The sequence below is a fragment of the Aptenodytes forsteri genome, unplaced genomic scaffold (genome assembly GCF_000699145.1).
Source record: "Aptenodytes forsteri isolate BGI_AS27 unplaced genomic scaffold, ASM69914v1 Scaffold59, whole genome shotgun sequence".
Taxonomy (NCBI): domain Eukaryota; kingdom Metazoa; phylum Chordata; class Aves; order Sphenisciformes; family Spheniscidae; genus Aptenodytes; species Aptenodytes forsteri.
In genome coordinates this window covers 2,620,528-2,633,719 of record NW_008794085.1, presented here as the reverse complement: position 1 = coordinate 2,633,719, position 13,192 = coordinate 2,620,528, and the positions used below count along the sequence as shown (strand labels likewise).

The following is a 13,192-nucleotide window of genomic DNA, read 5'->3' as shown; positions in this document are numbered from 1 at the left end:
AGTTTCAAAAAGGATCAAATGTAATCACCTACCTTGATTTTTCAGGCATGAAATATTTCTTGTGTTTGAAGCACAGGTCAGCTTTTCCTAGTTCATTAGCTATTATCCTCGGCTTTGCCAGGCTTCTGAGGAAAGCAGTCTTTGACAGCACCTTTGCTCTCAGGTGGAAACGTGGTTGTGTCCCTGTAGAATGCTTGTCTCTGTTACACTATGTTGCTCTTTTCATACTACCAATAATTAAACACGGCTTTTTTCCCCCCTATTGATCAGTTGCTGAAGTAAAAGAAACCTCTATCCTCCCCATGCTAACTGTTGACATGGAAAACAAGGAAAATGGCTCTCTGGATGTCAAAAAGTAAGTGAATCCATAGTGTTCAGTTTATGTAAACAGCACATGGATTTTGATTGTAGTTTTCCTTTGACTTAATGCGGTTGGCAAGGGTGGGCACCTCCATCTTCGCTCATTTCAAACCTTCCCTGTTCTCAATAACTTTTATTGTATTTCAACTTCGAAATAGAAGAGTCTCGGGCACGGAATTGATTAAAAGTGGTATGTGGGAGGACTTGTATAGCAATGGAGAGATGCAGAAGCCAGTAACTTAAGTTAGGGGTGTACCTTTCTCCATTGATTTCTCCTCTCAACCAGAGACTAAAGCAAGTGGTAGCACTGTAACCAATACTCTACCTCTGCTCACCTGTCTGCTACGGTGCCTGATGGCGAGAAGTGTCCTGTGTGGAAGTCTCCTCTCTCTCTCTTTCGGTGAGGTGTACGTCCTTCTCTGCTCACTGCCCAGCCATCTAGAGCTGAGAAGTAGTAGCAGCAGCATATGTCTTTGGTGTCAGTTCTCTTCTGGAACAGATATTTTAAGCTGTTCGCTGGAGAAGCCCTAAACTGCTGGGGTTTTACTTCAGACCTAGGGTGGGAATAAGACAGAGACATGGTGTGCACTGCTCTACAATTTTCTTCAGTGTGGTAGACTGCAGGCTAAGGGGTAGGAACTGTTTTGGAGGCATTTCCGTATCCTTAAGGGTCAGCATTAGGACTAGCAATTCTGAATGAAGTTATGATCTGAGAAGTGGAGTTCTGTGTGGAAAAACTTGGCCTTGCCGCTTTAGGGTTATAGAAGCCATGCTGAGATAGATATATACATATATAGATACATTAAAAAAAACCCCCACACATAAAGAAAGGTACCAGAGTTCTTAGTCTGTCCTCTCAAACTGCAACACTTCTGCAAAGCTGCACCTCATTCTTCTCCTTCAGATCTGTTTTCCATAAGCCTTCCAAGAAAACTTGACAATGCTTAGGCTCCCAGGCACTAGAGTAATATAAATAATACTAATTATAATGGTCACTTCAGGGTGCTGATAAAACACCTGATTATGACACAGCATCAAAAGATTTGATGGCAGCCATTAAAATCAGCATGCTCCCCCTTCACTTGAGACATTGGTTACACCACACCAACATAAAATGCATTTCCCTATTTGGCAACTATGAATAGATTATACCATGTGTGTCCCTCAGAAGCCACCTTCAGCTGGCAGTCTTGCTTCTACAGTGAGGACTCCGGGAGGGGGAGAAGGGAGGCAGTCAAAGCAAGGACAGTTTGCATTTAATCGTTTTCCCCTGAGGCTTAGGTGATAAAGGCTCGACTACTAATTGTGAAGGTGGCTTTTTAAAACTGATGGGGATTGTAATTAAACTGATCAGGAGCTGTGGTTTCTAAATGAATGTATACTGTATGTATGTGTGCATATCTACAAAGGAAGTATTTGGCACTTTCCTGAAGTGGTTATAAATAGCTTGGATAAAATCTGTTTGTTCGCAGCTATATCCTTTCAGGCCTTGCTGCTTCTGCCACATGATGGCAATAAAGGCACAGGGACAGTGGTGAAAAGCAGACAAGCCTAATCTTTATTCACTATCGGTGCATCTAGTATCTCATTACAAAGCCTAAAATGCCAGTCCTCTTAAGATTTTACAGCATCCAGGATGTCTGGCATAAACCGGTGTATGGCTAAGCCATGGCTGCTAGGCGTTCCCTTTTCCTGTCTAAAGAATAGAGCCATGTGCAACAGCAGGGCAAAGAGGATACTGTCAAAGTCTAGAAGCCAAATGAGCATCTGTGTGGGTAGATAGACTCCAACAGTCTGCCACATGCCTTTGAGTCTTCTGCAGCTGTAGCTGTGGAAATTGGCTCCACTTGAGGTCCAGCATGATGCTATTCCTTGTGGCAGGAACTTGCAATTATTTCCTGTGATTAGTTAATGACTAAGGTAGAGCCCCTGAAGTCGTTGCAGTTGGGCCTGGGATGGGGCTGGACCAAATTGTAGTTCCCTACTGGTAATAGAAGAGCTACATGAAGAACTAATGCACCTGGGCTGAAATACAAAATTGTGGGAAGGAAGGTTTGGGACCATGTTTAGTTTGAAATTAAAGTGTTTTGGGAAGTAAGCAAAATATGGTTAGGAGGTACTTTTACAGATTGAATCTTTTATTTGCTGTTTAGAAAGAATTAAATTCAGTATCTTTTAGGATTTATTATATTTTTTTAAAATACTGAGTTGTTGGGGTTTTGTTTGTTTAATTTTAAGTAGAAGATGAGTCATTGAAAGTGATAGTCTATGTCTTAGGGAAAATGCAAAGATTTAAATATAATTCTTCAAATGCTGCTTTTACAAATATGTGTAGGTTTTGTGTGGTGCTTTTCACATTTTACTTCTTAAGCCTCAGAATGTGCACAACACCAAAAATCTTAATTGAAAGGCATTCTTTGATTTAAAAAAAAAAAGCGCAGCTCTGATAAGGCCAGATAGTCTCATTTTCAGTTTTGCTGAGTGTTGCCCTTCTATGTAATCACAATCAGTGAAGCGATTCATGAAGTCAGTCATTACTTGATGAGAAAAAGTAAGAAACTCTGGCCCTTTGCTCATTGCTCTGAGATATGTGTATATTCCATGTGATAAGTGAAAGAAACTGCTTTTGGAAGGCCAAGTGCAGCATACAGTGTGATATTGAGGTTGCAGTGTTGAGTCTCTAGGGCCAGAATTTTGTTGTCATATTGACAGGTACATTCCAAGAGTTAGGGGAGAAGCAAAAATCATTGTGTTCATGAGCCCTCCTTCCCAGGGCTCAGCTAGTTGTAGAAATTGGGATGTTGTAGAAACAGCAATGGGAGGCACTACATGTGATTCTGTTAACTTCTCTTCATGGCTGGTTGGAAAAATGGTTGGCCCTTGATTCACTCAGTTATTTTGCTGAAAGACATACAGGTCTAGCCAAGACAGAGGTCATGACAGTTAAAAGAGAAAAATTTGAAGGACAGAATAAAAATGCTATCAGGAGAGTATAATCTGTGTTTCTTTTCCAGCTGGTGCTGTTGAAAATCAAAGTCCTGCCTCTAAGCTTCAGGATCTGAAATGGACAGGATTCTGACATCTGCCCTGATCTGTACATTTTCGATATTTCTTCGTTAGCATTATGGTTAAGCATGCAGAACAGTGGAAAATGTCTGGCATGAATTTTGGGACTTCTAGTTGGAGAAACATGTTAAAGAAGTTCTTTATTTTGATGTCTTGCTCTTCATCCTCCCAAATTGCTATAGGAAAGGCAATCAAGCTCACTGTGTGTCTTTTTTACTAAGAATTTGCAGATACACAAAGGTTATTTAAGATAGAGTGATGGCAGGTTGAGGATAAGAAATGCAGGAGAAGGTTAGTAATATGAATGATTGGTTGTTTTTGCTACTGTCAAATACAAAATTTGATACTGTCAAATGTCAAATTTGCCTGAGGTCAATCACAGAAGGAATTCATTCTGATTGAGTTTAACAGATGTTTTCTCAGATTCATAGCTATTTAAAAAGTCCATAGATTTGTCCAAAGATGAGTCCAAAACCAATTTTGGGAAATTTTCTGTATTGAGCAATTAGTGCAATCATTGGTGCCTCTCTTTTTTTTTTTGTTGTTGTTGTTGTTGTTTTGCAAGGTAAAGATGGTTTCCAGTAGTTTCTACCCATGTTACAAGGAAGCACAGTCTCATCTGGGAAAAGAATAATCCACATACTGCAATTCTTTATACGTACTTGGTAGATGAAAACAAGCTGCAGTCTTGAAAGACAGGGATTTGGTAGCTCAGTCATGGTAGTCTTTGTTCTCCAGCTGCAAAGGCAGCACACTTGCAGGAAAAGATCCTGACTGATTGCCTTTGGCTGATGTGAAGGTTCATATACTTTCTTCTTTTCTGAAGGGAGAGGTACCTCAGTTGTCCCCAGCATCGGGTCTTTGAAATGGAAGAGAACAGGAGTGACTGTTCTGTATTGGGGCAGGGGGAGGTGTGCCGAAGGATACTTTTCCTGGAGGAACAAGGAAGGAGGGGATGTACATGGGATGTGCACAAAGAAGCAGCAGACGCTCTGCACACACTTAGTGATTACTTGTCTGGATTTGCACTTTGCAGTTCAGTAGAGAACGGGAGACCTCCGGATCCTGCTGACTGGGCTGTTATCGATGTTGTGAATTATTTCAGAACAGCTGGATTTGAAGAACAAGCCAATGCTTTTCAAGAACAGGTAAATCTGTTAGGAAACACCTTTTGACTGCCACCAGTTTCTCACATTGCACATTTTTGCCATGAACCTGGTTATATACTGTTAAATGGGAGTGAAAATCCCACATTAATGGGGGGATTTGAGTCTGTTATTGGGTGAAAATCCATGGGACTATGGTCTTTGAGTAATAATATTGTTCTACAAGGTATAGATAATGGGTTGCAGTTTGTTTAAAAGTGTCATCTGAAAGGTGAGGAATCTAAACAAATTTTCTGGCTTGGACTCAGTCTCCCTATACAACCCACTCAGTTTCACTGTCGTCTTATTTAAAATGTGAATGGTAATTCCCTTCTTCCTTCGTGTATTTTGCAAATACACTCATGAATATTTATAAAATCTGGGGCTCCTAAGAAGCAAGTTGCTTTTGAAGACCTAGGGTAAAAAAGGGGCTGCTGTGTTGCGTTGAACTTGGCAGTGCAAGTGAACAGGGAAAGGACAAGTTGGCAATAAAGGGAAGAATCTTTTTAGGCACAGGAGCAGCGTGTTTGTAGGACTCAGTGTGAGAAAGAGGTTGGGTCTTCATTTCTGGGCCTTGTACCTGCTGATGCTAATGGATGGCTTCTTTTGGTAGTTTTGATCAGCAAAGAGCTTAACAGTCATATGGCCCCTTGTAACTCACCTGTCAGCACACTGGTATGGTGTATTAGTGGGGCAGGATAGGGAAGTTGGCTTACTTGGCCTACAGCCCAGCTGTTCCATAGAGAAGGAACGTACACCTTCAGATTGTCAGTTCAGCACCTTCCCTGGTAAGTCTATAGGTTTGTGTGCAACTACCAGGAAATTAGTTACCAACACTTGTATTTAGTATCAAAGTAGATGGCTTGACTTTCCAAGGCACTGAGATAGTGCAAGTTGTTGGCAGCTTTTCAGGGAAACAGTACATCCAATGTGAAATAACGTTACTGTTGGTCAGGTTAATCTTGCTGACCTTCAGCACCTGGACAGTGAAATCCCATCTGATTGTAATTGGTAAGTATAACAGAGTATCTAAATTTAGTGTATCCATTCCTTAATACCAGCATCCATGTCTCCTCAACAGCCCTGGAAATGTGGCTTAAAAGACCACACAGGCGAAGTAATTGCAGCCTCTGGGTTTTTTTCCTCATACTGACAGATACCTCTGACTTTCATCAAATATCTTAACCTCTCTGCACCTCAGCTGGCTTGTCAATAATACTGCGGTAATTACTACTGATCTTGCAGCAGCAAGGTGAGGCTAACTCATGAGTTTTGGCAAAGCAATTTGCAAGAGCCTGATGGAAAGCAGCATAGAAGTAGAGTGTAAAGGTTTTATTAGTATTCTGCAGTGAGGGCAAATGGCTTCAGGAGAATAGCTGAAGTAAGCTGCTTTTTAGCAATGTGTTGCCAGGGCTCTGCTAGAATAGCCATGGGTAGAAATGTGGCTGTGATTCTGCTGCCAACTTCACTTTATGCCAAAGCCTTGGAGACAGAGGCTGACAGCTGCCACCAAGATACGGCCAGGAGATGTGGGGCGGACACTCACAGCAGAAGTCATTGCCACTTCTTTCCCCCTCCATTCCCTTAGCAGCATGAGGAGGAGCAAGTGCCTGGTTCTCCATGCCAGCTCTGCCAGCCCATTGCCTGTCTGCACCAGGAACAGCCCCAGGAACAACCCTGTCCCTCACCTCTTATCAGTGGTGGTGGTCTGTTTCCTCTACACAGTTTACTAGCCACTAACTTTAACTCTGTGTATTTATGGTATTCGTTACCAGGATCTCCCAGGCCTTCCAGGTATGGCAGTGCAGTCAGGTTCAATTTGAACCCTTAGCCATCCTCTGTCTATAGAGTGACCAGGTGTGCAGCTGAAGCTCTGACCATCTCCGTTTTTCTCTGCCATTTGTACTGCAGCTTGCCTGGGCCCCAGAAACCTAAATTCGTTTCATCTGCTACTGCACTGAATATGTACTGGAGGGGGAATGAGGTTGTAAATGTAGAGGAAAGTAATCCATTTCACCTACAACACTGGGAAACTGTTTTTCACTGAACTGCTTCAGTAGGGGAAGCACAATGTTTTCCTTACAAAACATCCATAGCCCAGAATGTAATCATGAGATCTATTATCACATGCAGCTTTTACACAACAATAACTGAGTCTACACTTTCTTTTGATGAATCTGAATACATCTGGACTCACCCAAAGCAAGTGACTCAAAGAATTTTTAAGACCTGAATTTTTCTTACAACATTTTAAGGAAAATGAGAAGACATTTTAAGGACTGCAGAATGTTTTATTAAAACTATATTTTAAGTGCTGGTAAGAAATGATGTTTGTACGATGACTATACATTATTCCTTCTTGGAGTTCCACTGATGTCAGCAAGTCAAAAGAGCTCACTGATGAAAACAGATTCAACTGAAAGATGTTGCCCAATAACAAAAAAACATAACATCAGCAAGCAAATCAGACAAGCCAAGAAGTTGGGGGCACAAGATAACACTAGAGAGAGGCAGATCAGATGCAGGATGAGGGTGTGAACACCTTCAAAGAACTGCTGCCTGCTAGTACGTGGCTGAGCTTTCTCTAGGAGCCCTGGGAGCACAGGGGGCTGTGGCTCACTCGAAGACTGAAGCTGTTTGCCATATCTCAAGACATGCTAGCGCTATGCCTGACCTTCATTATTGCCCATGTAGCTTCTTAACCGTTATTATTGCAGTAGCCAAATAAGCCCGAGTAACCCAATGGTAGTTTGCTGGCCTCGCTGCAGTGCCTTACCGGAAGGGAAACGGGTTTGATGGTAGGTTGTGTCCACTGCTGCTTTCTAGCAGAGCCATTGCATGGAGGAGTATGTGGGCATGCTGGCTGCCATGCCATAATCACTCATTTCTACCCGGATATGTTTAGAGAACCAGTTTTCTATTCAATGAAAGCCTTAGTAATTACCAACATTTCTAGAATCCACGAGGAGCCCTGTGGTAGAAGAAGGGAAAAGAATAGATGCTTTTTTCCTATTCTTGGAGTTTCTCCTGTTCCAGGTACTGGATTTACTTCATTTGGATCCTACCAAGTTGGAGGCTGTTCTTCCTCCATAGCATCGTTGAACAGCAGCAGAAAAGACAACTTCAGATCAGTCATAACAATGAGCAAAATACTCACTGGTGTCAAAATTCCCACAGAAAGAATTGTGATAAATAGAAAAGAGAGAATAGAAACTGGTTTTAACCGTTAACATTCTCAACAGTAATTGGAAAGAGGCAGCTGCTATAATTGGGTAAAAAGTTATTGGAAACTTCTTTCTTTTAGAAATACTGTTACATTGCGCGCCTCTGGGGGATTAGCAGTCATATCTCTTGGGGAGATTTTAAAGAAATTCCACTTTCAGCTGATCTTTGACTCTGTTGTGGCTTGTCCATGTATTTTGTATTTATAAACTTTATCAAATCATAAGAGAGATCAGTCTGGACAAATTCATGCTAATATAAGTCTTCCTCTTTTCACGTTGAATTGTAATCAAGGACGGGATCTCTGACATTTCCAAGACAACGTTTAATATTTCGAAGGAAGATGGTGCAGTGGGATAAATTGATGTGTGATGTTCATAATATTTATCAAAATACAAAATTTTGGCAATATATTGTCATGGACAACAACAATATATGCAAGCATTTGAACTGGTTGTTGGCTACTGATAACAAATTCAACATTTAATGGTGTGGTTTTTATTAAAAGTAAAAAAGAATGTAACAGCAGAGTGAAGTCCGGTGCAGGAGAATGCCATAAGGCTATATACTTCTTTGGGCTATGACAACATTGGGAGGTCTAGCTGTGTTGAGACACCAGTCAATGCATTGTTGTGTAGGTGTAGCTCCTGTTTCCTGAGTAGTGCAGTGTGATTGAACTGTAGGAATGTGTAAAGAAAAGGATGGTCCCATGTCTAAAATGCAGATGGGAGTTGAGAGATGTGGATTCTTTCTCTTCCATTTTGACCTTTGAAAAATCATTTACAGGTAGTTTTCAAACATACAACAAGTTTTGAGGTGGAAAAAAACCCAAAGCCTACAGGATTTCTAATCTAAATAGGTCAGACAGCCAAGGTTTGAGAGAAAAAAAACCCAAAACATATCTGTGATTTTGTCCTGGTTTCGGCAGGGATAGAGTTAATTTCCTTTCTAGTAGCTGGTACAGTGCTGTGTTTTGGATTTAGGATGAGAACAAAGTTGATAATGCACCGATGTTTTAGTTGTTGCTAAGCAGTGCTTACACTAGTCAAGGACTTTTCAGCTTCCCATGCTCTACTGACTGAGAAGGCTGGAGGTGCACAAGAAGCTGGGAGGGGGCACAGCCAAACTGGCCAAAGGGACATTCCATACCGTGTGATGTCATGCTCAGTACATAAACTGGGAAAACTGGCTGGGGGGGGCTGCTGCTCGGGGACTGGCTGGGCATCGGTCGGCGGGTGGTGAGCAATTGTACTGTGCATCACTTGTTTTGTGTATTATTATTATTATCATATTATTATTATCATTTTATTTCAATTATTAAACTGTTTTTATCTCAACCCGCGAGTCTTTCTGACTTGTGCTCTTCCAATTCTCTCCCCCATCCCACCGGGTGGGGGGGAGTGAGCGAGCGGCTGCGTGGTGCTTAGTTGCCGACTGAAATTAAACCACGACAGATTTAAAAGTGGGAATTTTAAGCAGGAACAAGTAGAGGTTGTTGAGACCTAAGCTGGGAAATTGCTGCTTTTAGCCTCTTCCTTTGTAAATGGAGGAGGAGAAGTTCTCTCAAGAGTGTTGAGCTCCACAGTTAGGCCCTTCTAAAACTCCTGATTGCAGGAGTCTTTTTTCTTTTCTTTCTTTCCCCCGCAGGAAGCATGGGAAGGTTGGCCTATTAAGGAAGCACCTGAAGTTGTTAGCAGATACTGACTAGTCCAAACTTGCATATTGCTGTTAATGGTAATTCTTCTGAAATGCACTTCATAAGCCACCTTCTTAAGAGTATCCTTCCCTTAATGGCTGATAATGAGGCAATCTGTGCATATACCTATTAATTTGAAACAGATTTACAAGGAGGGAATTTTGAAATTAGGCTCATTTGGGTTTTGTGCTTGACTAAATAGTATTTATGCCTCAGTCAGCACAGGTGAGCACTTGAAAAGCAGACAGTAGGATTTAGCAGCTCTAAACATAGTTTCAGGAAAATAAAGGCTACTATTTCTTTTCTCATTGCTCCTCTGTAGTAGTCTTCCGTTTGTTGCATGACTGTTCTCATCTGTTAGATTTGTACATTTGTCTTTATCAACTCTTTAATTCTTCTTATAGGAAATTGATGGCAAATCATTACTGTTGATGACAAGAAATGATGTACTGACTGGACTTTCATTAAAACTGGGGCCTGCGCTGAAAATCTATGAATATCACGTAAAACCTCTACAGACACAACATCTAAAGAACAACTCTTTATAGCGAATTGTCTAATTGGGGTCATGTTGTGCCTCAAACAATAAATAAGCAATTTGGTTTCATGTGATGGAACTTTGTAAAGAGAGAATATATCTATTAAGAATTTAAACCAAATTACAATATATATCCTATTGGATAGAGTTGGCAATATACTATATACGGAGTCTGAACTGAGAGAGGTGGTGTGTATTTTTTACATAGTACATAATGATTTTCTCTTTTAGGAATTGTCAATGAGCATGTTGAGATAGCTACATCACTGTATCCAGAACAAAGGGGAGGTATGTCATTCTCATTTTTGAGCCAGACATGTTCTTGATTTCGTGAATTAAAATACCAAAAAGAAAAACCAAACCCAAATAAAGTTTACATGCATCTTTGGGAGAGAGAAACCAGTTAAAGTAGGTTTTGGTTTACATTAAAGACCTACTAAATTTACTACTCATAATTTTAGGATGGGACTGATGCTTGCCAACTCACCCTTTTTTGCAGAGGGTCCTATTTTGACCTTATTAAGGTTTACTCGTGGTATGCTGCAATGTTTAAAGCTGTACATACAACTAACATAACCCCTTCAATAGCAGAAGGCGTTGCTGACAGGTGAAACTGGGTTGTGTATTTTTTGCTGTCCTTTAAATTTTCAGCTTGTTTTCACCTGTTTTTAATAGTAGTTCTATGTAAAGTATAGTTGGTTTTAAAAAGTTTGTGTTGCTTTGCAAAACAAAAAACCTTCATTTTACTCCTTTTTTAATTTATGATAACTTGTTTTCTAACAATATGCAGAAATTTGTACGAAGTAAAATTCTGCACATTTTTAATATTGTCTGTCATTTGGTGTTGTAATGGTTGATTTTTTTTTTTAATGCTTTACTTAACGGTTTGAATAATTGTTTTAAAAACTGAAAGAAGCTGTCTCGTCACCATACATCTCTGTTAAAAGAGAGTCTTGTTCAATCTGTTTGTACCAGTTCCCTATTTGATAGGTTGCTTGCTATATCCCAATAAAGCATTGCTTATGTTTGGATTCAGTTTACTTTACAGATCTTTTACTTTTTTCTGTTTCTTTGTTGTGGTATATTTGAGCTCCTGTTTTTCTCCATTTTCCCATTAAAAAGGTACCAAAACCTACTTAATATTCTATGTTCTTGTGATTACTTTTAACACCACCTACCAAGATATTTAAAGATTTCATTATTTTTGCCTTTCCTTATCTAGTGTTATATACCGCTGAAGGAGAGAATTTGAAGCCCTGGTCACAGCTCACCAGTAACATCTGTGCTTCTCTTACCCCTTTCTAGAGCTGTCAGTGGTGCGGAGGCGCTGTGCTGGCCCTGGTACAGCAGGGTGATTTACCCCAGAACGCCTGGGAGATAGCCCACAGATGGTGCTAAGCACTGTCTGGGCTCACCATCTTCTCAGGCCCAGAGAGCTTTGCGATTACCCCTGGAACTCGGTAAACCCCCCAGATGTGGGGTTGCATCAGTGAAGCTGAGCAAAGGAACTGGGAAGAAGGAAATAAGCAGGAGAGTGTGGAAATAATAATAAGTGGAAATGGTGCGGGAGGAAATGGTGAAGGGGTGCAGCTGAGATGGGAGAAGGTAAGAGAGAGTGGTGCTTTCTGCCAAGTGGGGACAGGATTCAGGGAGAGGAAGGAGAAGCTCCTGTAATCTCCTGCCTAGGTGGTGGCCCTGCCTTCTCTTCTGACTTGGCCAAGTGCAAGGTGGCTGTTGATGCTACAGTGCTATGAGAGTTGCTTATGGTTTCTGGTGTTGAGATTTGAGAGGGGATAAAGCCACATTAATAGCTGTGCTGTAGGTAAAGCTCACAGTATATGGTATAATACGTAAACTATACAGCAGTATGCTTTCTTGTATACTTTCTAACCTTTACATTGTACATATTTATTTGGAATTTGGGACACATTATAGGAGACAGGGATGTATTCACCATTTCTCCTTCTGTCCCTTGTACTGTGCTCACTTCAGGTATTGGTCTGTTAGTAGCAGGTTTGTAAGTCACAGTCTGAATTCTGCTTATGATTTTATTTATAGTTTGGTAGCGTCCAGAGATACCTACTGGGAGTAGGGATCTTCTGGAAGACTAGATTCAAATAGAGAGCATCTTCCCTGCCTTGGGGAGTTTTCAGGTACAGTCTGTATCAGGCTAATTACAGGCTTCAATTGAAAAATTATACATGAAAGTCCTAAATATTTTAATATAGGAGTAGGAATGTTTATGAAAAGGATTATGTGAAGCAGCTGCCTGTAGCAGTCCGGAGATGCCTACCAGCCCTATATTTGTAGAATTATTGGTGGAGTAGAACACATAGTGCTATGTTGCTGAAGGATGAATTGAATATTCTCTTTTTCCCTATTTGCATGTTTGGTGTGGTATTGACGCATTTTGTAGATCTATGGATGACACAGAATTAAAAATAAAACATATTTACTCCATCAGGGAGTAAAAATCTCCACTGTACAGCCATGAGAGCTCATTTGGCAATTACTGAGCACTGCTTTCTTTTAACATGTTTTAATGAGCAAATGAATTGTGTTCAGAAATGTCCAGATTGTATTCCCATTCTGATCAGCACCGCTAACTGGTTCATGCAAGTAGAGGCCTAACAGAAAGCTCGCTGCAAGTGTGAAAGGGAATTTGGAGGATGTTACTCAGAACTGTAACAATTTCTTTTTACTGTCCCTGATCTTTATTGTAGTTTCCTACTGTTCTCTGAGCTTTCTAATGCTGCTGTTCTCTTTGTGCAGGTGACGGTTCTGGTTTTTGTCTGTGATGTTCTCCTTGCTGTTTCTGGGAGAACAAAAAATCTTTTTAAGAGACTGGAGGGTTTGAAAGAGGAAGTCAAAGCCAGATTATTTTTAGCTACCATTCCTCTTGCAGAAAACACAGCTGCTGTTGAGATGAGGAAGTGACTGATGGGCATTACTGGATACCATGTCAATACTGCAGTTCTGAGACTCGCAGAGCTATGCAGGAATCCAGTTTATAACATGCCCTTAATGTGCCTGCAGCTAGGTGAGTCCCTCTTCCTTAAAAGCCCTCCCTGTGCTTTGGGTGGTGGTTAAGCTGCCAGGTGTCCAGCTGCTCAGCTGATACCGTGTGTGAGTGTGACAATGGTCTCAGTGCTGCAGGTCGCCTTG

General features: G+C 40.9%; 1 protein-coding gene across 1 annotated transcript; it reads left to right on the top strand.

The window, feature by feature from the left end:
* The first annotated feature begins 268 nt into the window (after positions 1-268).
* Positions 269-11,061, top strand: SAMD13 (sterile alpha motif domain containing 13). Its single transcript, XM_009274158.1, has 3 exons — positions 269-355; positions 4,463-4,574; positions 9,894-11,061. The coding sequence occupies exons 1-3, from the start codon at positions 303-305 to the stop codon at positions 10,035-10,037; spliced, it is 309 nt and encodes a 102-aa protein (XP_009272433.1). The 5' UTR covers positions 269-302; the 3' UTR covers positions 10,038-11,061.
* Positions 11,062-13,192: the final 2,131 nt, after the last annotated feature.